Source organism: Rhinolophus hipposideros (assembly GCF_964194185.1).
Source record: "Rhinolophus hipposideros genome assembly, chromosome: 24".
NCBI lineage: Eukaryota > Metazoa > Chordata > Mammalia > Chiroptera > Rhinolophidae > Rhinolophus > Rhinolophus hipposideros.
This window is the reverse complement of record NC_138070.1, coordinates 16,107,442-16,130,324: the sequence shown is the minus strand read 5'-3', so window position 1 is coordinate 16,130,324 and position 22,883 is coordinate 16,107,442. Positions and strand designations below refer to the sequence as shown.

The window sequence follows — 22,883 nt, the reverse complement described above, 5'->3', positions numbered from 1 at the left end:
CCCCCACTCTTTTTTGTCCTGAAAACAACTCTCTTAGAGCCATACTGTCATTATCCCCATTTTACAGATAGGAAAACTGAGGTGCAGAGAGGTGAAGCAACCTGCTCCAGCTCTCAAACCTAGGAAGCAGCAAAAGGAGACTGGGATCCTTGAAGTTTTACTCCAGAACCTTCATTTAAAAAAAAGTTCTAAGTACATAGAGAAAACATTTTGTTCTCTTAATCATTTGAGGTTAAGTTTCCTATCGTCCCCAAATACTTTAGTATTTCCAACAAACAAAGACATTCTCCAGTGTAATCACCGGACAACCATCAAAATCAGGAAATTAACGGGCACATGACGACCATGGAAACCTCGGATCCCATTTAAATGTTATCAGTTATCTCAATAACTTCCTTTATAGCAAAAAGGTCCAGTTCGTGGGATTGCACTTAATTGCCATGTCTCTTTAGCCTACTTCAGTCTGGAACAGTGACAGGGTGTTTCTTTGACTTTCACGACCTTGGCATTTTTGAAGATTACAGGCTGATTGTATTGTAGAATGTCCCTTATTTGGGTTTGCCTGATCTATCCTCGTGATTCGGTTCAGAGCCTGCATTCTTAATGACCCCACAACGGTCCATTAAGGTCTCTTCTCCAGAGGCCACATGGTGGGGTCTATTCAGTGAAGCAAATCCATCGGTCCCTCATGATCAAAGTAACTGCAGCTCCAGAAAATTGGCTGTAAAGCCATAGACATAGCCACAGAGAAGCCAAGCTGAGCTTACTTATATTTTTGGCTTTGGGCTATAAACAGATGCATGCACATTTTCAGGCCCAGACTCAAAAATGGTTTATCTCATCTCCCTGTTTCCCTCACTCTGCTTCTCAGTGGAACTTTAGTCTGTTGGACGCTCTCTCTCTGGCCTTCTCCTCTACTAAAACCGCGCTATCCGGTATCTTTCTTGAGTACATACTTCGTGTCAGGCACAATGACACAACATGTCACTGAGGCGACAGAGACCATTGCGTCACAGTCCCCATTCCCAAAAAGCTGGCATTGAATTTACTTCGTGTAGGTTCTCATTTACTTAATTACAACCCTGGGAGGTTCGACCCAAGTCTTTTGACTCTTAAGTCCAGTGCTCTTTGCTCACTCCCATAACTGCCTCTTGGCTCTTTCCATCGTAGGGAGGAGAGACGACACAAGTAAACACTAACAGCTCACACTTCCTAAGCACCTACTGTGTGGACCGAGGATGGTTTTAATTGCTTCTATTTTTTTTGTCCATTGGATCTTCAACCCTTTTACGGGAAACTGAGGCTTAGGTGTAAAGACTTGCGCAAGGTCCACAGATGGAAGGCGGCCGCGCGGAGCTGGCGCTCCAGGGCCCGTGCGCGCAGAGTCCGGGGCTGGCGAGGCCCGATTCCCTGGGACGGCGGGCGCTTGCCTTGTGCCTTGTGTCCCCTGAGCTTCGCGCCACGTAGGCACTCGATGTACTTTTATTCCATCAGCGAACGAATGAAGGGATTGACCAACCCGTGGGAAAGAACGCGAATGGAAAGATTCCCTGGAGGGAATACTCTCGAGTTGACCCATCCAGCCCTTCAGTCCCTCAAACGCCCCGATACGGCAACCGCTCTGTGTGCACACGATGCTCACGCTGAGGCTCCAAAGATCCAGGACGCGGTCTCGACCTCCATTATTCCCGTAGGAACGCCGCGTCCCCGCCCCCTTAACGTCTCACGCGACCCCTCACGACTGTCCTACGAGCGCGTCCTCTAGCCCTCTTTTACAGAAGTAGAACTTCCGGCCGGCAAAGGAGCCCGCCGCGGAGGCTTGGCGACGTCCACACTAGTCATTACAGGCTGGGCGCCACCACGAGGCGGGCACGGCAGGGGGGCTGACAGAGCCGGGAAAGCACCCCCTTGCCATTTGGGGCCCCGAAAAGCCGCGTCTCCTTTTCTAGCATCTCAGCCGGGGTGCTTTAGAGCCAGAGCCGCAGAAGCCTTCCGCGGCTGCCATGGCAACCGGCGCCCCATTTCCGCTGCCGGACAACGTCATTTCCGGCGCGCCGGTTCCGGCACTTCCGGGTTCGGACTGTCCGAGCGTCGCGCGTCCCAACCTGGTCTTTGGGAGCCGGGGCGCAGGCTAGGTGAGTCCGCCGGGGAGTGGAAGGGGACGGGGGAGCTCCGCAGCGGGGGGAGTGGGTGTGAGGCTCGGGACGCACGCCTCGGCCGCGCGGGGGTGGGCGCCGGCCCGCAAACAGCTCCGCCGAGGCCGGGAGAGGGGCGGGCCCGCCCGCGGTTACCGGGGAGTCGCGGCCCGGGCGGCGTGGGGAGCCCACCGTCCGCCGCGAAGCCTGGGCGGTCGGGAGACAGCCGCCTGCAGTCGGGCGTCAGGCCCAGCTGGTGTCGCGCCGCGCCACCGTGGAACTGGGGGCAAGGCGTGCGGTTTCCTGGCGCCGGACCTCTCGGACCCGCAGCGCGGACACGCCCACGGCGCTACCCGGCCTCCGAGAAGTGTCTTCGGGCTTGCGCTGCGCGGTGGGCTGTCCACGCCGCGCGGGTCCCTAGCCCCAGCCGAGCGCTCGTTAATTCGCGACGACGCCGTGGTTGTCGCCAGGCCCTGTGCCCCGCGAGACCGTGCCCCGCGAGACTCGGCGCGCAGCAGCTTCCCTCCGCGGCCCTCCCGGGTGCGTGGGGTCCGCCGGCCCCGAGCCGGCGCCCCGGTGCGCAGACTGCGCAGGGAGAGCTGCCCGTACACGCAGTGGGTTCCCTGGCCCGGAGGGTCGCCTGCAGCAGCTGGTGGAGAAGGATCGCGATGCCATCGTCCGTGGAATGTACTCCTGGGCCGTGCGCCCTGTTTAGAGCTTCACGGGCCTTTAATCCGGACACGCCGAGTGCCTGGTGGAGTGGGGCTTTGAGCTTAGGCTGGGAGGTTCGCACCTGGGTTCACGGTCACTTAGCTAGGTTCACTCCCCGGTCCGGTGGTCGTGACGTTCAGGAACCGAAGCATGGGCTACAGTGACAGCGACTGTTCCCTGAACGCTTAGATTCTGAGTTCACGTGCCGCCTCTCTGACTCTGCCTTGCGAGCCTTCTCTAAGGCTGGACGGCAGTCAGTGCATTTAGGAACGAGCGGGGTCTCATCGCTCAGCTACCAAGAACCGAACTTTCTGCTCCAGTCGATAGATGTTGTACTGTGAGGTGGTGTTCTTAATCACGGCTGCCCCCCAGCTCATCAGATCTTCACGTTTGGCAGGAAAACTAACTGTTAGAGTCTCATCAAGTAACGTGTTTCAAAGCATATTTTAAAGAAATCCCTTTGTGGGACTGCCAAAGGTCCAGATGTAACTCTTCACAATAGAAAAAAAAAAAAAGTGTAAAATGTGGATCTGGGATGACGTCTGCACAATTTCTAAGGCAATAATATATAGAATAACTTAATTATTTTTGTTTGGTTTGTGTGAGTGTGTATGAGAGAAGTTTGATGACAGTAGGACAAGGAAATACGTGCTTAAGAATCACGTAGACTGTTGGACTAGTCTTCTGTTCTACCTTTCTTAGGACTGATGGGTTTCCAAAACATGCTTTTAATGTCTGCTTTTTTGAATTGTAACAATGATTTTAACAGACTCTGAGTTTGGAGGAAGTTCTAAAGGTAGCAAGGAGCAGGAACTCAGAAAGGAGCCTTCTCTTGCTGCTCTCAGGACTCGTCACAGACTGTGCCCTTTTTGTCTCTGCCGTTAGTGACTGGCCATGTCGCTGTCCCACCTGTATCGGGACGGGGAAGGCCACATAGATGATGATGAGTACGAGCGGGAGAACTTCGAGATCACTGATTGGGATCTGCAGAATGAGTTCAACCCCAACCGGCAGCGCCACTGGCAGACCAAGGAAGAGGCCATCTACGGAGTGTGGGCAGAGCGAGACTCGGATGAAGAGAGGCCCAGCTTTGGAGGCAAACGGTACTGGCTAGCCTGGGGCTGCTTCCCCTTGCTCTAGAGAAGGGGTAGGGTTCAGGTTCATGGGGAGGGAGTTGGGGAGATACCCCACTAAATATACTTCTCTCCCGGCCTTCCTGCGTCCCTTAGCTATGACATCAAGTAGGGAGGCCCTGTTTCCTCTTTAGGTTTGAGTGCTGTTCTTTCACTGACTTAATCAGTCATGTTTATTGAGCATATATGTAGGGCCTTACGCTGTAAGCCTAGTCCTTGCTCAGAGCCCAGACCCAGGCATTCAACAGCTCACACAATGGAAGTTTGTAACTGATTTAGAATTTGAGGGAGATCATGTTTTAGGGTGTTTTACCTGTTCTGGAAGGCCAGGGAAGATTTCTCTGGAGAAGTGATCCTTGAGCTGATAGAAAAATAGAAGGTAACAAAGGTGCTAGAGGCACGAGTATGTAAAGGCCCTTGATGGGTGGCACCCGGGTACCCATAAGGATATGAATGACTTTGCAGAATGCAGCGGAGAGAGGGAAGGGAGCAGAATGCAGCTTGAGAAGAAGCCTGTGGCTCTGTGTAGAAAGAGTGTGACATGGGGCAGGGTTACATTTAGAGACCTTTTGGCTGGTATGCAGACCTTTCGGCATGGAGCCGCGGTGGACAGGAAGCTCTGTGAGGAGGCCGAGGCACCAGTCCCTGCAGAAGTGGTGGAGGCCTGGGCTAGGATGGTGGGAGAGAGGTAAGGACTGAGGCCGAAAGTCTCCTCAATGTGAAGTCATGTACACGTGTGGGCTGCGACTTGCTCAAGCAGAGTGTGCAGCAGGTTTGGGTTTGTCTCCCTGTCCCCATCCGTGGCCTCTGAGGCTCCAGCCCACTGAGATTATGCTTTTTTTTCACAAAGGAGCCCGAGAAGAAAGTGCAGTTCAACCTCTTTTCATCTGGCAAGGAAATCTAAAAGTGGATGATAAATAGAGCAGGGCTCAAGGACTGCATAATTACAAGGCAGTAAGAGCAGCCAGCATGTTGGCTGCTTGCTTGTGGGTTCTACACATGCCTGGTCTCATTTACCTTATGTTTTAGAAAGGCCCCGTTATCATCAGCCCATTTTACAGGTTAAGAAACTGAGGCCAAAGGCTGCACAGCTAGGCTGTGAGAATCCTGGCCTGACCGTAGAGTTTGGGCTCATAACCTTTAAGTTACGTTGCATCTTTGAGGAAAGAATTCTCTCAATTTGACAGCTGCTGTGGGGATGTTTAATGACTAGGTTAGTCATTTTATAAAGCATCACTTTGGTACTGTTTGGTACTATTCCCAGGGTTTTTCATTGGAACCTTTTCTCTGTGTTCCTTTAACCAATACAAAGGCATTGGCTTCAGTTTATCCAAAAGGGAGCTGCGGCTAATGACTTATTTTAAGTACTATTCTTGAGGCAATCAGTTCAAATCAGTACTTTTCATCTCACAGAGTTAATTTCTTAGGTGTTTTAGTTTAGTTTTCATACACAAATGAATTTAATGGACATGAACTTTTTCTTAGAGTTTGATATCATTGCTAATATACTTTCCATTCATACAATCACTTAATGTTTTTTATTTATGATTTTTATCTATCAGAATGTCTTTTCTTGTTTGATTTTTGTACTTGAAATCGTGTCCAAAACAAATGCGTTTTTGAAGTAAGTCAGTTTTAAAAAATGTAAAAGGAAAGTTGGATCATCACATCATAGTTTGAATTTTTCGTCAAGTCTACACTGATACCGGTAGCTGTTCAGCCATAGAGATGACTCAAACACGTCAGATAAAATGTTAAGTGTGATCACAGGAAGCCAGATCTGGGGCCCTTCTGTTATAAGTGAATGTGTTGCTCTTTTAAAATGGATCCCGTGAGGTCCACGCTAAGGAATTCTCTCTGGCCAGCAACGTTTCTGCCACGGGTGGCTGCAGAAGAGGTCTTTACGGCCCACCCTGTGGGGGGTTGTGTTTGCTTGCAGGGCCCGCGACTACTCCGCGCCAGTCAACTTCATCAGCGCGGGGCTCAAGAAAGCTGCCGCCGAGGAGGCAGAGCTGCAAGATTCCGACGATGAAGAGAAACCTGTGAAGCAGGATGAATTTCCTAAGGATTTCGGACCAAAGAAGTTAAAAACGGTAGTGTCTTCATCAAAGGACTGTGACCTTAGTAATGTCCTTGGAAGGTCATCTCAGCCCAAGCACCTCCTAGCAAGTTGGGGCCTGGGGGGCTCAGCTGGAGGCCGGTTGTGTGGGTTTCTCCTTGTGGTGCTGGTTTCTGCGAGGTGTGAAGTGTTTGGGGCAGTCCGTTTCTTGCCTAACACACACCACAGACATATTTTCAGTTTACATGATGCTTTTCATATTGCCCTGTGACTGCTGGCCATTTTCCTATCAACCAAGGTTTCTTTCTTAGATTTTTCTTCCTTTTCTTTGCCATCAACTAAGCATTGAGTTTTCTTTTCAGGGTGGCAATTTTAAACCCAGCCAGAAAGGTTTTGCTGGAGGAACCAAATCTTTCATGGATTTTGGCAGTTGGGAAAGACATACAAAAGGGATTGGACAGAAGCTCCTTCAGAAGATGGGCTACGTCCCTGGAAGGGGCCTTGGGAAGAATGCACAAGGTATGGCACCATCACCCTTGCGTCTTGAGCAAGGGCGGCAAGGCAGAGGAGAGAAGAGTGGTTTGGGGCGTGGTCTGCCTTTTTTCCTTTGAAAGCACGTAAACCCCGCAGCCTGATCTGCCAGCACAAGACTAGCTGGGCTCCTAAGCTACCTAGCCTTATCAAACTCAATAAAATACTTGTTACAGCAGGAGGAAAATGGTTAGCGTCAAAAACACCACGGGCTCGTAGGTTGAAGATAGGCTTTTTTTTGGCCTGTCCAGAGTTTCTGAAAAAAGTTGACCTAGGTAACTGGACGTCAGCAAACTTCTGTGGCGGCATAAATGCCCAGCAGTTTTGCATCACACAGGACATGAACCGTGCTCCACCTGGCACCATCAGAGAAGAACTGTCCTTCCCGGGTCGTGTGTCCTTGTGTGTCAGGTCCGAGGAAGTGTGATTTCACCGAGGGGCTTACTCAAGTGCCAGAATCGCTGTGATCAGAAGTCTGTGTTTTTTCTTTCTGCTGAAACTTCTCAGGTATCATCAACCCCATCGAAGCCAAGCAGAGGCAGGGGAAAGGCGCCGTGGGAGCATATGGCTCCGAGCGTACCACTCAGTCGCTGCAGGACTTCCCCATGGCCGACTCGGAAGAGGAAGCCGAGGAGGTAACGAGTCAGCAGCCGGGGGGTCTGGGGCCTGCACCCCTTCCGTGTGCGTGTTCCTCCGCGCATGCGTTCATTCATCCATTCAGTCTTCAGGAGGTGGTTGCCCCTGTGCCAGGCGCTTTGCTGGGCCTGGGGGCACCATGGGCTGCTTAGAGCCCAGTGGACAGAGATCGGCGGCAGCCAGGCAGCTGCAGTGGGGTGGGAAAGAGCAGTGGGTGCTGAGAGGTGCCAAGGGAAAGGAGAAGGCTGGGGGCAGGGGTGTATTATGAAAAGAATGTATTACTTTTAATAAATAGGGTGGTCAGGGAAGACCTCTTAGGAAGGAAGCGTGTCATTTGGCACCTGGCAGGAGAGAGGGCGTCAGCCGTAGGGAGAGTCAAGCGGCCAGGGCACACTGAGGAAGCAGCTCCGAGTGTGGCGGTGAGGAACCGGGAAGGAGATGCTGTGGCAGGATGGCCGTACAGCAAGCAGGTGGGGAAGGTGGTGCCTGAGATGGCTGGCCACTCCACCCGGCCCTGAAGGCCGCGGTAGGTGCTGGGGTCTCCTTCCAGCTGCAGCAGGGAGCCGTCCGCCGCGGGCTGTGGAGCGTTGCTGCACTGATGGAGGGGCCAGCTCTCTTGACTGAAGTGTTACTTTTTCCCCCTTTGCATTTATGAGGGAAAGACACACGTCGTTACTGTTCTTGTCGCTGACCCCCTGCTTTTCCTGAGGAAGGTGACATTTGATAATGCGGGGTTACTCCTGAGTTGGGGGCTCTGACTTAGACACCGACAAAAGTGAGGAAGGCGAGCTCGGTGTGAGGCAGTGGAATGGGGGGGCCTGAGGCAGACAGGTGAGGGCACAGCCCATCTACAGGGGGACTCTCTGTTCAGCACGAGGCGATTAGTGTCGTGTGGTGGGCTCAGTATTGCCTGATTTTCTGATTTCCTTAAAGTAGAAGTCCAGATTCTTTTTATTTTTTTTTGAGAAAAAGGGCAAGTTTTAAACCAGTGTGAGAAAAACAAAATGGCAACCGCAGAACCCACTTCTGAGGGCTGGACTCTGCCACCCTCAGACTAACCGTTCCCTCCGTTACTTTAGATCTTCCTTTGGAGAAGTTGTGCAAACACTGATTGTAAAAGATATCTTTGCCTTGAAACTTGGGGGCCTGCTTTTTTACTCTTCTTTTGAATTAGAGCCAGAGTTTTGAGTACAAAAAAATCCTTTGTGTTGTATTTCTAAGTTTCAAATGAGGTAGATTTAAAACTAGCATATTGCCTGACGTGATGTGGGTGCTCTGTAAATGTTGCCTTTATGTTTCTTTGTCGAGTCTGGTACACCTGTCTTCTGAACTTCACTATTTGTGAGGGCGGGAGTGGGTATCCAGGAGTATCTAGGTGGTTTTAGTGTCACTTCCGCACAATCCTTAGCATAAGACGTTGTGAAAGTCTAAGAGCGTAACTAGTGAGTATCTGTTAATGGTCTCAGTGACCCCACCTGCTGTAAAACGTGGGCTGTCTTGTGACGGACTGTATCCCTCTGGTTCAGGAGTTTCAGAAGGAGCTGAGCCAGTGGAGGAAAGACCCCAGCGGAAGCAAGAAGAAACCCAAATACTCTTACAAGACGGTGGAAGAGTTGAAAGCCAAGGGCAGGATTAGTAAGAAGCTCACCACTCCCCAGAAGGAGCTTTCCCAGGTCAAGGTATGTGAGCCCTTGGACACCTGGTCCAGGATGGGACGCTGGAAAACACAGAAATGATTCGACACATAATTCGACAGTCACCAGACATCTTCTAAGGTCCCTTGGTGGCTTCTGTCTGGGCTCTTGTCACTTGCTAACAGCATGTTCCCGTTCACTGCACTCACACTTGAGGAAGGTACTGTGTGCCAGGTACGCTTCATGGCACTGGAGTGCTCGGTCAGACAGTGCCCTTCTTTCTGGAGCTTCGGGCCAGTGGTTGAACCACATTCCTGTTACTAACAACTCGGGTGAACACCGTCTGTAACGAGTGCATAATCCCAGAGCGGCTGTTCTGTCCCTAGGTCCCACCTCTGTTGCTAGACTTCTAACTTTGTTTGGTTTGGTTTGGGTTTTTGCCAGGCTAGTTTGTATTTTGTTTGAAACAAAGTCTTATCTTTGTTTCATTTTCTTAAGGATAGATTCTTAGAAGTATAATCACCAAGGTAGAGAAGAGGAAGATCTCTATGGCTTTTAAATACTGGAAAGGGTGCCCTCACCCCCTGACCAGGAGTGCAGGAGAGTCCTAGGGCAACCAGCGGTGAGTCTTTCCTTGTTTAAGAAGAGATGACGTTTTCAGACACTGCTCTGTGCACGGTCTTAAGTTCTCCTTCTGTCCCGCAAGTAGACAGAGAACAGTGGTGGCAGTTGTCTGTGGTCGTTGGTGTAGGATTGATCGTGTGCATGTGTCACAGCTCAGAGTCTTGAATGGGGTTGGTTCTCAGTGTCAGGATGTCATGCATCAATCAGACTGTCTGCGGGCCGGGTCAGAAATGCAGATGTCCAGGCCCCAGCCAGGGACTTTGACTCAGCAGATCTAGGCGGGGCCTGAGGACTCCGGGTTTATGTTTGTCCATGTGATTCTAATGCAGATGGCTCTTGGCTCACACTCTTAAATTAATGACCAATGATTCGGTTCCATTACAGGCCATACTCAGATTTCCTCGGTTTTCTTGAAATGTTGAAATTAGCTCATTTCCTAGGTTGCCTTTGTCCAATAACTTTTTTTGCATGTTTTTAAAATAAAAAACTTTTTATTACAGGGCAGTATGTAGTACATTTTAGACAATTAGGAAATAGAGGCAAAAATATAGAAAATACTATTTTCCTTCCTCCCCAGTTTTAACACCTTGATGTATATCCTTCCAGATCTTAGCTTCAATATCCACTTTTTGAACCAGTGTGTTTTGATTGCATGCTTTGTTCCCTGCTTTGATCAGTAGCCTACTTTTCCATGAAAATAGATTTTCATCTCAACCGGTAGTCTGTATTCAAATTTTACCAATTTTTCTAAAAAGTCTTCTGTCCCTGCTTTGTCCAGAGGGCTCCAGGCTGGGAGCACCCAATCATCTTGCCCTTGAGCCTCCTCTCACCTAGTGCAACCCGGACCCCGCTCTGAGAAGCACTGCCCCCCTGCAGCTCTGCCGAGCGCTGTGCTTTTCCACCTTCCCGCCAGTGTCGTGCCGCCCTGGCTTCGGGGGGGTGTTTCATGGGGCAGCAGTGCTAAGTGCTGATCTGTGTCCCCTCTGCCGTTCTCCAAGGTCATCGACATGACCGGCCGGGAGCAGAAGGTCTACTACAGCTACAGTCAGATCAGCCACAAGCACAGCATGCCCGACGACGGGCTGCCGCCGCCGTCCCAGCAGCTGCCCCAGTCCGGCAGGGAGGCCAAGGCTCCCGGCTTCGCGTTGCCGGAGCTGGAGCACAACCTGCAGCTGCTCATCGAGCTCACGGAGCAGGAGATCATCCAGAACGACCGGCAGCTGCGGTACGAGCGCGACATGGTGGTCAACCTGTCCCACGAGCTGGAGAAGATGTCAGAGGTCCTGGAGCACGAGGAGCGGGCCATCTCCAACCTCAGCAAGGTCCTGGAGCTGGTGGAGGAGTGCGAGCGGCGCATGCAGCCCGGCTGCAGCCATCCGCTCAGCCTGGACGAGTGCGCCCGCACCTTCGAAACCCTGCAGGCCAAGTACTACGAGGAGTACCGTATGTCCGACCGCGTGGACCTGGCCGTGGCCATCGTCTACCCGCTCGTGAAGGAGCACTTCAAGGAGTGGGATCCCCTTAGGGTGAGGCGTGGGGGAGACCTGCCTCCACCTCTGGTTTGAGGTGTGCCCCGGCTGGAAAACCGTCAGAGGGCAGGAGGGCTGGTCTCCCGCCGGCCCTCAGCTGCTGCGTGTTTCTCCTCAGGACTGTACTTACGGCACCGAGATCATCTCCAGGTGGAAAAGCCTCCTAGAGAATGACCAGCTCCTGTCTCACGGTGGGCAGGACCTGTGCTCAGATGCCTTTCACAGGTACTCAGCACAGGCGGGCGCAGCACTCCCGCCGTGCCCTGGGGCCTGGCAAGGGTCGCTACCAGCAGGGGGGTTGGGGGGTGCGTGATGTCTTTATGAGACCTCGGCTGCATGCCGGCGCTGCTCTGGGCATCTCAAGTCTCATCCGTTAGCTCACCCTACACTCCAGGTATCCGGTGAAGACGGTGCCTGTGCTAGGCTTGCCCTGGGATAAAGCAGGCAGCCTGTGTCCACAGGAAGTGGGCAGAGAAGCCCGGGGTGCACACTGGGCATGTGATAGACAATAACGAGGGCATGGACCTACTGGGGGAGTGGTGGGGAGGATTTGAGGCAGAGGTCTCTGAGAGGTGACATCTGAGCTGTGAGCCAAAGGGCGAGGCGTCGGCTGTGCAGAGCTGTGGGTGGGAAGGCACAGGACACCTGGAGACGAGCCCTCGTGTGGGAGCCATGAGCCTGCGTGAGCCCCCAGCAACCCTGCCAGGCAGGCAGGTACTGCCAAGGAGAATGAGGCCCGATGGATGGGAAGCAGGAGGAGGCAGGCACAGGTCTGGCCGGGGTGGGGACTGGCCTGCGGGTTTTCTGACTGGATTGCCATGCTGCTGCCTTTTTCTTTCTGGCTGTAGAGAAGTGGGTGGTGGTGTACTCTCTGTACTGTGAAACCGTCGGCGCAGTCAGCTAGCCCGCCTTTCTCCCATAGGCTGATATGGGAAGTCTGGATGCCTTTTGTTCGAAATATTGTCACCCAGTGGCAACCCAGGAACTGTGAGCCGATGGTGGACTTCCTGGATAGCTGGGTGCACATTATCCCTGTGTGGGTCCTGGATAACATTCTGGACCAGCTCATCTTCCCCAAGCTGCAGAAGGAGGTAAGCCCGGGGCCTGGGAGAGCGTGGGCACGCGGTCAGCATGTCTCTTCATGTCAGTGCTGCTGAAACACCTGCAGTTACAGTTTGTCGGCACAACTACTGCCCTCTGTTAACTCCAACCCTTTTCTTCCCAAAGCTCCTGTTAATAGGAATTCATTTTCTTGGTTTCTTTATTAAAATTAGAACTGTGCCATTTCTGAGATTTAATACAACTGCATGGGTGCATTTATTTGCGAGTCAGTGTCTCTGTTTTGGGGAAATGTAGTACAGAATGCCTGCGAAGCACCTTGGCTGCCTTTTTGTACCTAATGTGTCCCCCACACGTGCAAAGGGCTGGACCTGGCCCAGGAGAGTCTGTGGCCTCCTCACCACTAACTACACAGGGTATCCTGAGTCGGCCTCGCAGGCTGCGTGAACTGCTGCTTCCCCCACACTCCCCCTGCAGGTGGAAAGCTGGAACCCACTGACGGACACCGTCCCCATCCACTCCTGGATCCACCCGTGGCTCCCCCTCATGCAGGCGCGCCTGGAGCCGCTGTATTCCCCCATCCGCAGCAAGCTGTCCAGTGCCCTGCAGAAGTGGCACCCCAGCGACTCCTCTGCCAAGCTCATCCTCCAGCCCTGGAAAGATGTCTTCACCCCTGGCTCCTGGGAGGCATTCATGGTCAAGAACATAGTGCCCAAGCTGGGTAAGGATACGGGGAAAACGCACCCAGTCCAGCAGCTGCGGTGCCCTGGTTTCTGTGGCCACTAGTCATGATTGTTCTTAAAACGTGGCCTTTAAGCTGGATGACAAAGCTTAGCACGTGACATTTCTCACCGTACGAGAGGTGCTATTTTGTGCACTCAGGCTGAATATAAATGAAACCAGAATCCTTAAGGCAGTGACTAAAGGCTATAGTGACCATGTCACACTCAGCGTGTCTCCTGGTTCCTGATTGGTGTGGTTTGGGCTTCCGGTAACAGGATAGCCAGTGGTGTTCTGAAATCCTCATGGTATTTAGTTCTAAATATGAGAGTTATTTCTGGGTTAGAGAACGATGTGTAAGAATTACCAGGTCAGGAGTTAATGGCAGACCTTTCAGGGCAGACCAAAGACCAACACTGTCTGCTGAAGACTCTGCTCTTTGTGCTTCGGGGCTTGGCCTTAGCCACTGGGTTCTCTCCTAGGGATGTGTCTTGGAGAGTTAGTCATTAACCCTCACCAGCAACACATGGATGCTTTTTACTGGGTCATCGACTGGGAGGGGATGATCTCCGTCTCCAGCCTGGTGGGGCTGCTTGAAAAGCACTTCTTTCCCAAGTGGCTTCAGGTACACTTTGTTTTGCTTCGTTTTTGAGGGGATGGGATGGAGGCAGGGAGGATTCACTCCATTCTGGGATAACTGTCAGGTGACAGTGCCCCAATTACCTAAGAAAAATAAATGGCACGGCAGGATAGGAACAAGTCAGGCAATCACACGAGTGACCATTTATTGGCCATTTGCCACGTGCCAGATGTCCCAAGCCTGGTTTGCATTTGGGGCTAGGCATTGTGCTGCCCTGTTGTGTAAACGGGGGGCTGAGGCTTAGAGTTTCCGTGCAGGGGCACTTAGCTAGCAGGCTGCCTCCCAACCCCACACTCCTAAGTGCCAGCTTTTGAGCCCCTAAAGGGTCACCGGCTTATAGGGCCAGGACCAAAAGAAAACAAATGGCCTCTTTGGATGTTTTGCCCCCATTTGTTGCCATTGTGGATCTAAGTTTCTTATTTGTTCCTTTTGGCAGGTGCTGTGCTCCTGGCTCAGTAACAGCCCAAATTATGAGGAGATCACCAAGTGGTACCTGGGCTGGAAGTCCATGTTCTCAGACCAAGTGCTGGCACACCCGTCCATCAAGGACAAGTTCAATGAAGCACTTGATATCATGAACAGGGCGGTGTCCTCCAATGTGGGTGAGTGGGGGTTCTGCTGTGGATGTCCTGGCCCTGGGCTCCACGTCTCTGAACACAGAAATGACGCACAGAGTTCTCAGGTACCCGTGGGCTGCCTACAGCTAGCGCACCCTCAGCTCTGACGGACCTTGACTCTTACCCACCAGACTGGGTTACACAGTTAGCGGGCACCCACGGCCAGCTCTCCTGGGAGGGGCGTCTTTCCCGGAATGGAGACTGACTTAGGCGGATTCACACCATGTGGGTCCACCTCTGGGGCCCACCTTCGTAACCTGTGCTGTGTGGCTTTTTAGGGTTCATCCCTCGGTCTGCTCGGCCAGCACTGGGGGTGCTACTGACATGTATCAGCTCATAGCACGGCGCTGGAGCAAATACTAACTCTTTGTAGTTACCAACCTCTCTCAGACCATTTTATTTACCTGTAAAAGAGCAGCAATACCTACCTTCTAGGTTTTATTTAAAAACCTAGAGGGATTAAGTGAGCTGCTGTTTGTATATAGCGCTCAATAGGTGGTGCCTGTTATGTCAGAAGTAGGCAGTTAATTGTTCATTTAGTACCTGTTCCCCAAATGACTCAGGTCTAGCTGGGGCCCTCTGCCCAGATCAGGAGTTGGGGCCTCCTCACCAATCCCGGGTCACAGTGAGCTCACCTCTCGCAGCAGAGGCCACTGGAGTGTCTACTCCAACCTTGTTTCACAGAGAAGCTCGACAAGGCCAAGAGCTTATTCAAGGTCACACAGCTGAAGAGTGGCAACTGGGATGGGAATTTCTATTTCCTGAGCCTTTAATTCTTTCTGCTAAACCCATTATATGAAAACAGAGTTAGAATTTATAGGTTATGTAATTATATGATGTTTATGAGGCAAATTTACTTGTATGCACTCTGCTTACCTAGGTCCTTCAAGCGACGTCAGTGGGCCATCTCCATTTTCATACTTTCATCTAAAAACTCCTTAGCCTCTCTGGCCCCAAGCTCCTGGAACTGCTCCCTGTCTGGACCCCTCAGTTAGCGCTGGGCTTTTGTGGTCCTGTAATTTCTCCCCTTCAACATCTATGTTTCAGCTCTCCACCTACATTTTAAATTCTTCCAGGGTCAGGGGCCTGTATGGGTAGGTTAAAAGTAGAACTAGTGTAGGCCATGTTTTCTAGATTCTCCGAGCTGCCCACGTGGCAGTGTGGAGTGAAAACTACCAAGCAAGACTGGAACAGAGTGGTGGCTAACAACTGCATGGCTGACAGGTCTCCAGCTCGGGAAGGATAAGTCCCTCGCAGAGATTTCATATTATGCTGAGTATTTAATAATCTCTCTGGTTGCTAGGTATTAGCCAGGAGTCTTCAGACCAATTTTTATGGGATTCCAGCCAGTGTGTAGGTGTCTATTTGATCATCTGTTTAGTGCGTTGTGTCTCCGAGGCATAGCAGCCCTTCCGTGAGCCTGGAGGTTTTATGGGGCTGGCACCTGGGGCATGCCCAGAACTTGGCCCGTCGCGGTCTGTTTCCGGGCGTGTTGGAACACCTCCCTCTCCTCACCCTGCCCTGTCTCCCAGGTGCCTACATGCAGCCCGGAGCGCGTGAGAACATCGCCTACCTCACCCACACAGAGCGGAGGAAGGACTTCCAGTACGAGGCAATGCAGGAGCGGCGGGAGGCCGAGAACATGGCCCAGAGGGGCATCGGCGTGGCTACTAGCTCCGTGCCTATGAACTTCAAGGACCTCATCGAGACCAAGGCCGAGGAGCACAACATCGTCTTCATGCCCGTCATCGGCAAGCGGCACGAAGGGAAGCAGCTCTACACCTTCGGCCGCATTGTCATCTATATTGACCGGGGAGTGGTGTTCGTCCAGGGCGAGAAGACCTGGGTGCCCACCTCCCTGCAGAGCCTGATTGACATGGCCAAGTAGGCCACCTGGCAGGCCCGCGGGCTGGGTGCCTGGACCTGACAGGGCCCCGGTTGTGAATAAACAGTGTTTTAAACCACCTTTGAAAGAGTAGCTTCTCTTTGCAGGAGCTGTTCCCTATCCGAGCAGGTCAGCGAGGAACGAAGGGTGTAAAACATGATAATGCTACTTTAGACGTGCGTACACTTTATACCACGACCTTCCACAAGCCTAGTGTCCTCTAAACAGGAAAGCCAGCTTGAGGGATTGCCTGTCCTCTTCGAAATTTGGCCCGCTGACTGCAAAGAAAGTTCTCTGCAGTCCCGCCATGGCGACGTCCCCTTCAGTCTCTGGTGGCAGCTGCCTCCGCCTCAGCCCACTTCAAATACATTACAGCGGGTTCGAGGCAGTAGGTGAAAGATCCTCTGTCTTGTTCCTGATGATTTCAAGGTCCTCACAGTCCCGATAGTCTGGTTCTTCCCGAAACGCCCACGTGTGCGCAGAGAGTTGGTGGAGCTTCTGGACAGGGAACCAGTGGACGGAGGTATCATTAAACACGTCCGCGTACTGGGAAGTCTGAGGAAACTCATGCTCCTCCAGTCCTTTCAAAATCTGAGCACAATTCAAACGTAAAAAGTATAAACTTGATAGTCACAGTAAACCCCGCTCTCCTGGGTTATGTTTTGGTCACCCCCTCACCCTCCATGTTATCCTTTGTGCAAAAAGAAAAGGAATAGGATATTTTAAGTGCTTTTGTGCAATGCATTGGAAGCCCCAAAGGCAGTGGTTACATTGGAATATGATACTGAAAATAAAGGAAATTAGGAAAAAATTAAGAGATGCGCTAACATGTTAGAGCTTTCTGGAACCAGACCCATCGACGGAGCTCACTGACAGTGCAGTAAGTTCGTTCTGCCTTGTTAGCCCATCACGAGCTTCCGCTACATGGAGAGGCAGAATCCCTCACAGTTTTGGAGAAGTAGGATTTCACACCCTTCCCATCCCAGCCCCTTCATTCAGAGAGATACCTTTGCAATGTAGGTATAATTTTTCTGCAGAATCCTTGTCAATAACCTAGAAATAAAAAAATTTAAAGCACGATTAAGAGGTAGGAGAGTAGTTTTATTAAAGAGTTAGAGAAAGACAAGGTGATTTAAACATAGCAAGAATTTAAAAAATTAAGGCTGTAGAGTAGGTTAAATATTCAGTAGGAAATGTGAATGCCCCAGTAACTACCAATTTCATCAAAAGAGGTGACAGAGCAAACACCTAGGCGTCCCAAAACAGAAGGAGGGTATGTAGCTGTTAAAAAATTCAATGGTTTTTTTCCCATTAAAAAATTCCCGGCTGGCCGGATGGCTCAGTTGGTTGGAGCGCGAGCTCTCAACAAGGTTGCTGGTTCAATTCCCATATGGGATGGTGGGCTGTGCTCCCTGCAACTAAGATTTTAAACGGCAACTGGACTTGGAGCTGGGCTGTGCCCTCCACAACTAGATTGAAGGACAATGACTTGGACCTGATGGGCTCTAGAGAAACATACTGTTCCCAATATTCCCCAATAAAATTCATTAAAAAAAAAATTGCTGTTCATCATAAGGGAAGGGAGGGATTACTGGCAGAAAGACTCCTTAACCTGCTTCACTGCTTGACTCAGGCTTGACACCTCCGTTCTCTAGCCTTCTGTCCCCTGTCCTGTGGAAGAGCATTTCCAGGGACCACACAGTCAGGGAAACGCATACTGCTTGTGGATCCCCTGGAGGAATGGGCTTCCGCTCAGGGCCTGCCAGAATCTCGGCGTACTCGGGCTTACCGTTCCTCTAGTCCTCTGAAACTGTTCCCAATGATGACCATCTTGGAAAGGGCGTCTACTGACCAGTTACTCCACAACAGATTGTTGTACAGGGCCGACCCACAATGGAGCATGTAAAAGATGGTGCACTCGTCACAGACACTCCGTTTTCCTTCCTGGGGATACAGTATGCATAGACGTAAACACTTCTTACAACAGGGTGAGCGAGAGGCAAAGCCAGATGAATGAGCTGGAGGTTTCACCACAAAAAAATATAAGTAAAAAAGTAACCATGTGAAGTGACAGATGAGGTAAGTGACCTTATTGTGGTATCATTTTGCAATACATACGTGTACCAATCACACTGTACATTAAACTTAATGCTGTATGTCAATTACATCAAAATAGCTCAGGAAAAAATGAACTGGGAGGAAAGCAAACAAGTATGAAATAGAAAAAAAAGTACCATTGTGGAATAGTTACATTAATGGTGTGTATGAAATCTATAAAATTATATCGGACTGAACGTCAGGAAATCATGCCCAGAAAGAACTGTTTACTTAACAAACGTGTGCTCCACAAACACAGAAAGCTCTGGATCAACAAAAGGACTTCTTGGGTCCGTGACAGCAAGGGCAGGAGGGCCAGCAATAGTTACTGTCCCCATATACTGTGTTTGGTAATCCGTCATGCTTCCTGTGTCTCTGCTGATCCCTACCATAGCAGTCCTTTTCAAATGTCCCTTCCTGAGAACCACTGCTCCACGCACAGCCAAACTGCTTGGCAGGGAACACAAGGCCCTGCCCTCGCTGTCTGGCTCCTGCTACCCCTGGGCCCCTCCTCTCTTCTCTCGGCAGCTTCCTTTCTGTTAATAACACACGGCCAGCTCTGCACAGGCTGCCTGCAACCGTAGGCCTGTCCCTCTAGCAAACTCCTGGTCGCCTTTCCAATCCCAGCTCAGACGCAGGGAACTTCCCTCCATCCCACCAAAAGCACAGGTTTCCTTCCCGTCTCAGTTCCTAGCACATGACTTGACCTCACTGATTCATCGTTTACTTGTGTATAGGCCACATGCCTTGATGTGACCGTGGGCTCCCTGGAGGCAGGGACTGGCGCCCATTGATGTTGGTCTCCCCAATGCTCCTTGCCGAGCACAGAGCAGGCACTCAGAAAAGATGACCTGAGTTAAATGGCAGCGTTTTAGGAGAAGCAAGCAAGCAGCAGGAAGGAATAACTAACTGCTGTTTCAGAGGAAACAGAGCCTGGGATCAGTTGGTGAGCAGTTACACAGCCATCCCCATCCCACTTCCCTGAACCACTCACCTCGTTCTCACTGAGAACAATCACCCCAAGGGTATTAAGAACTGCAATTTCCAGTTGGCTAAACAGAGGGTCATACACCCAGCAATGACTTCTGGGAATCTGCAGAAGGGAAGAAGGAGTTGTTTATTTCAATCCAAATACCTGTGCACACCATATGCAAGACCAAAGGAAGGGCAATAAAGAAAGAGTCAAAAAATATACCTGGCACTTTTCCAGGAAGAGAAGCAAAAACGTGAGCTGGTTTCTAGCTATGACGCAGGTGGAAAAGTTCCCAATGCCGTAACACACACACTTCCAATGACAGGTTCCCGTGAGCAGGGTCTCTCCTCGGATGGAGCCAGGGACCACATCTGACTCCTCTGGTGATGAGTCAAGATGCAGGTTTCCAAGGGCTTCCGAAAGAGTCCCCACTGGGGCCTTCAGTTGTTCCAGATGTTTCGTAAGACATTTGTTGATGGTTTCTGAAAGAACAGGCCCCTGGATCTAGTCAGAGGGCATGCTCCGACCCTGTGAACCAAGTCATCCACAGTAGAAGCCCACAGATCCAGGGAGAAAAGGAGCAGGGCAGTAGCAGCGTCAGCCGGCCCACTCCCGGACACACCTGAGACATGTCCATCAAAACTGACAGGATGTCCTGGTCTCTGGAAACCCATGGCCTACAACCTCAGAAAACGTTTCAGCACAAAACAGGCTTCATTTATGGACACAGTTTCCATCTACCACTCTAATGTGAACTCATTCGTGTTTAATATGAGGTACCTGGTAAATGCAAGCTATGGTGTGAAGTACGGACTTTTTTATCGTAACAAAGAATAGAGGGGCAGAGTTCTATCACACTATTAATGGCTGGAAGTAGGAATATTCAATGTGTAAAAAGTTCAAAGGAAAAATGGAAGGCTGGGGCTTCTAGAGTCTAATGAACAATACTTTGTTTAAATCTTCTCATACAGTGGTGGGCTCTCCTGTCTCTCCTTTTATTATACGGGTGCTGAATTTAGTTGCACAAATCTGTATGCAAAACAAAAAGCAAAAAGCCATATGTTCCCACAATAAGATACCAATTTTCACTTATTAGCAAAGATATCTTTAAATCAGACCCCAGTCAGGAAAAGTTGCTCCTTTAGTCCTTGCTGGTAAAAGAATTGGTAAAAAGCTTTTTAGAAAACACTTCACAATGGACATCAGATTGGTCACTGCCTTTCCCTGAATAATCTCACTTCTGGGAATATATCCTAAGAAGATCATCCTAAATTTGGTAAAAGCTTTATGCATAAGGGTGTTCACTGCAAAGTTATGAAAATAACTAAAAAACAAAGAAAGGAAACAAACTTAAAAGTTCCTTAATAAAAATTATAACTATGGTATGTTCACTCCATGCATTAATATTTATGTTCCCACACATATTGTTTAAGAAGAGATTACAACTGCATGGCAGGGGGTGGTAAAGTCTGTACTGTAATCTGAAGAAAAAAGAGCAGGATAAATAAAAATTTCAACAAGAATGATAATGACAGCTAACATTTATTATCCCTGTGCAGCAGGCAAGCCCTGTTCTAAGCACTTAACTACACAAATACTCAAAATTATGAGTTTAATAATCGTTTAATACTCAAAATTATGCAACAGGATAAGTACATATTCATCTCTATTCCACAGAGAAAGAAACTGAGGGTCAGCGTTAGTGCCCCAAACACATAGCTGTAAGGAAGACAGAAGTGGCATTAGAACCCAGCATGTCCCCTGCTGCTCCGTGAAGCACACTGTCATCAAAGGAGGGTGGGATTCCTGTCTTTGCTCACATTCAGGCCCTCCTCCCACCCCACAACCCCCAGCCTTGGTGAGGTGGTACTCACCTAGAGCTGAACTCCAGAAATCGGAAATAAGCAGGTCCTCCCTGATGAAACAAACAAACAAAAAATGGTGCGGTCATCTCTCATCCTTTTCGGGGCCGCCCTAACAGTGAGTGACCTTCCTCCTGACCGTAATCTGGATGTGGGAGCATGATGGCGTACACACAGACGCAGAGCCCACTCCTGAGTGACAAGAGGACGTGGCGAACATGTCCCGAGTCAGAGTACAGACTGCTGGGGCTCAGAAAGGGCAGCAGGGGCTCACAGAGGGTAGCAGAGGGGGTCTCCTGGAGAAGGTCTCCAATTCCCGGAATAGGTCTTGGTCTGTTCTGTATCCCTGGTCCCTAACAGAGCCTGGCACAGAGGCGCAGCTCCGTGAATAGTTGTTCAATGCACAAAAGGAGCCTCTCTCAGCTTCAGTTTCCTCATCTCCATAAAGTAGAGATTAGACTACCTGTCTATTACTTAAATGGTTAACACTCAGCACAGAGCCTCGTACACAGCAGGTACTCAATAAACAGGCTTTGTTATGATAAATAATTCCAAGGGGAAAGTAAGAGAAGAGACAAACCCAGTGTCCAGGCTTTCCTTACTCAAGTCAACTGTTTCCACAAACGCAGAGCAAAACATAGTCAAAAGTGTATTAAAATGAACTGAATGAATCTGCCATTCAAAAGACACAGAGCGGCTGAATGGATAAAAAACCAAGACCCATCTGGATGCTTCCTACAAGAGACTCCTTTCAGATATAAGGACACACACAGACTTAAAGGAGAGGGATAGAAAAAGATGTTTCATGCAAATGGAAAGCAAAAGAAAGCTGAGATATCCATACTTGTATCAGTCAAAACAGACTGTAAAACGAGATACCAACATGTGGGATGCAGCTAAAGCAGTTCTAAGAGGGACGTTCGTAACCATAAATGCGTACTTCAAGAAACAAGAAAAGTCTCAGATAACCATCCTAACTTTACATCTCAAGGAACGACAAAAGAGATTGAAAAAATAAGCCCAAAGTTAGTAGGAGGAAGGAAATACCAGCGATTAGCGCAGAAATAAATAAGACACTAAAAATACAGAAAAGACCGATGAAAGTAAAACCTGGTTCTCCGAAAAGATAAAATTGACCAACCTTTAGTACATTCCCCAAGAAAAAAAAGGAGTGGGTTCAAACAAATAAAATCAGAAATGGAAGAAGAGATACTACAACAGACACTACCAAAATACAAAGGGTCAGAAGAGATTATGGTGAACAGTTATATGACAACAAAGTGGACAAACTACAAGAAAGAGTTGAGGAGGGGTAACAATGTCAAGTTGTACGGCAAGTGCCTTAGGAGTTTTCCACACTCATTGCGATTGGCATCTTCTGAGATCCCAGAAAAAGTCACTGCTGCCTGTTTTCTCAGGCTCAGTCAGCCGGTCAGCCAACATTTTAATTCAGTGGTGGCCTCGGTCACCATCGCCTCCTGACCCTAATTCTGGGGGAGCGGAGCGCACACGCTGTGTGAAATGGTTTACGTGAACGAAGTCACTGAATTCTTAACACAAGCCTATATGTGGGGACTATTTTCATGCCCACCTCACAGATGAGCAAACCGAGGCGGAGATGCCCTAACTTGCAGCCGTCACGGCAGGAAGAGGCACAGACCGCCTTGATTGAGCGCTGCCTATATAATCCAGCCTGTAACGAACTCGTTCCCTCCGCGGAATCCTCCCAATCACCCCGTAAAGGGTTTGCAGTTCTTCCCACTTTACAGATGGGGAGACTGAGGCTCGCAGCGGTTCCCACGAGCAGGGAGACTGGGACCCAGGGCCGGTCCCGCACTCACCCGGCCTCCCGGAGGCGACGGAGCACAACTCCGCGGCCCGCCTCCGCCTCCGGGCCCCCGGCGGCCAACGCCTCCCCGGGCCGCGGACGCCGAGCGGCCGAGCGTCTTCTCCGCGGAGCCGCCGCCCGCCAGGGTCCCAGCGCCGCGGCCGCCATCGGCCCCAGAGGCCGTGCGCGCGCGGCGCACGCGGTGACGTC

General features: G+C 50.5%; 2 protein-coding genes across 2 annotated transcripts; one reads left to right on the top strand and one right to left on the bottom strand.

The window, feature by feature from the left end:
• The first annotated feature begins 2,047 nt into the window (after positions 1 to 2,047).
• Positions 2,048 to 15,995, top strand: TFIP11 (tuftelin interacting protein 11). The gene is made up of 13 exons (XM_081037748.1): positions 2,048 to 2,135; positions 3,732 to 3,949; positions 5,919 to 6,072; positions 6,401 to 6,557; positions 7,077 to 7,204; positions 8,732 to 8,884; positions 10,462 to 10,989; positions 11,111 to 11,217; positions 11,915 to 12,083; positions 12,529 to 12,772; positions 13,254 to 13,396; positions 13,848 to 14,013; positions 15,561 to 15,995. Exons 2-13 carry the CDS (start codon positions 3,741 to 3,743, stop codon positions 15,914 to 15,916), a joined length of 2,514 nt encoding a protein of 837 aa, XP_080893874.1. The 5' UTR covers positions 2,048 to 2,135; positions 3,732 to 3,740; the 3' UTR covers positions 15,917 to 15,995.
• SRRD (SRR1 domain containing) lies at positions 14,775 to 22,877 on the bottom strand. The gene is made up of 7 exons (XM_081037749.1): positions 22,687 to 22,877; positions 20,858 to 20,898; positions 19,206 to 19,465; positions 19,005 to 19,103; positions 17,703 to 17,857; positions 16,921 to 16,966; positions 14,775 to 16,504 (listed from the first exon to the last, which is right to left on the bottom strand). Exons 1-7 carry the CDS (start codon positions 22,839 to 22,841, stop codon positions 16,283 to 16,285), a joined length of 978 nt encoding a protein of 325 aa, XP_080893875.1. The 5' UTR covers positions 22,842 to 22,877; the 3' UTR covers positions 14,775 to 16,282.
• Between the last annotated feature and the right edge of the window lie 6 nt (positions 22,878 to 22,883).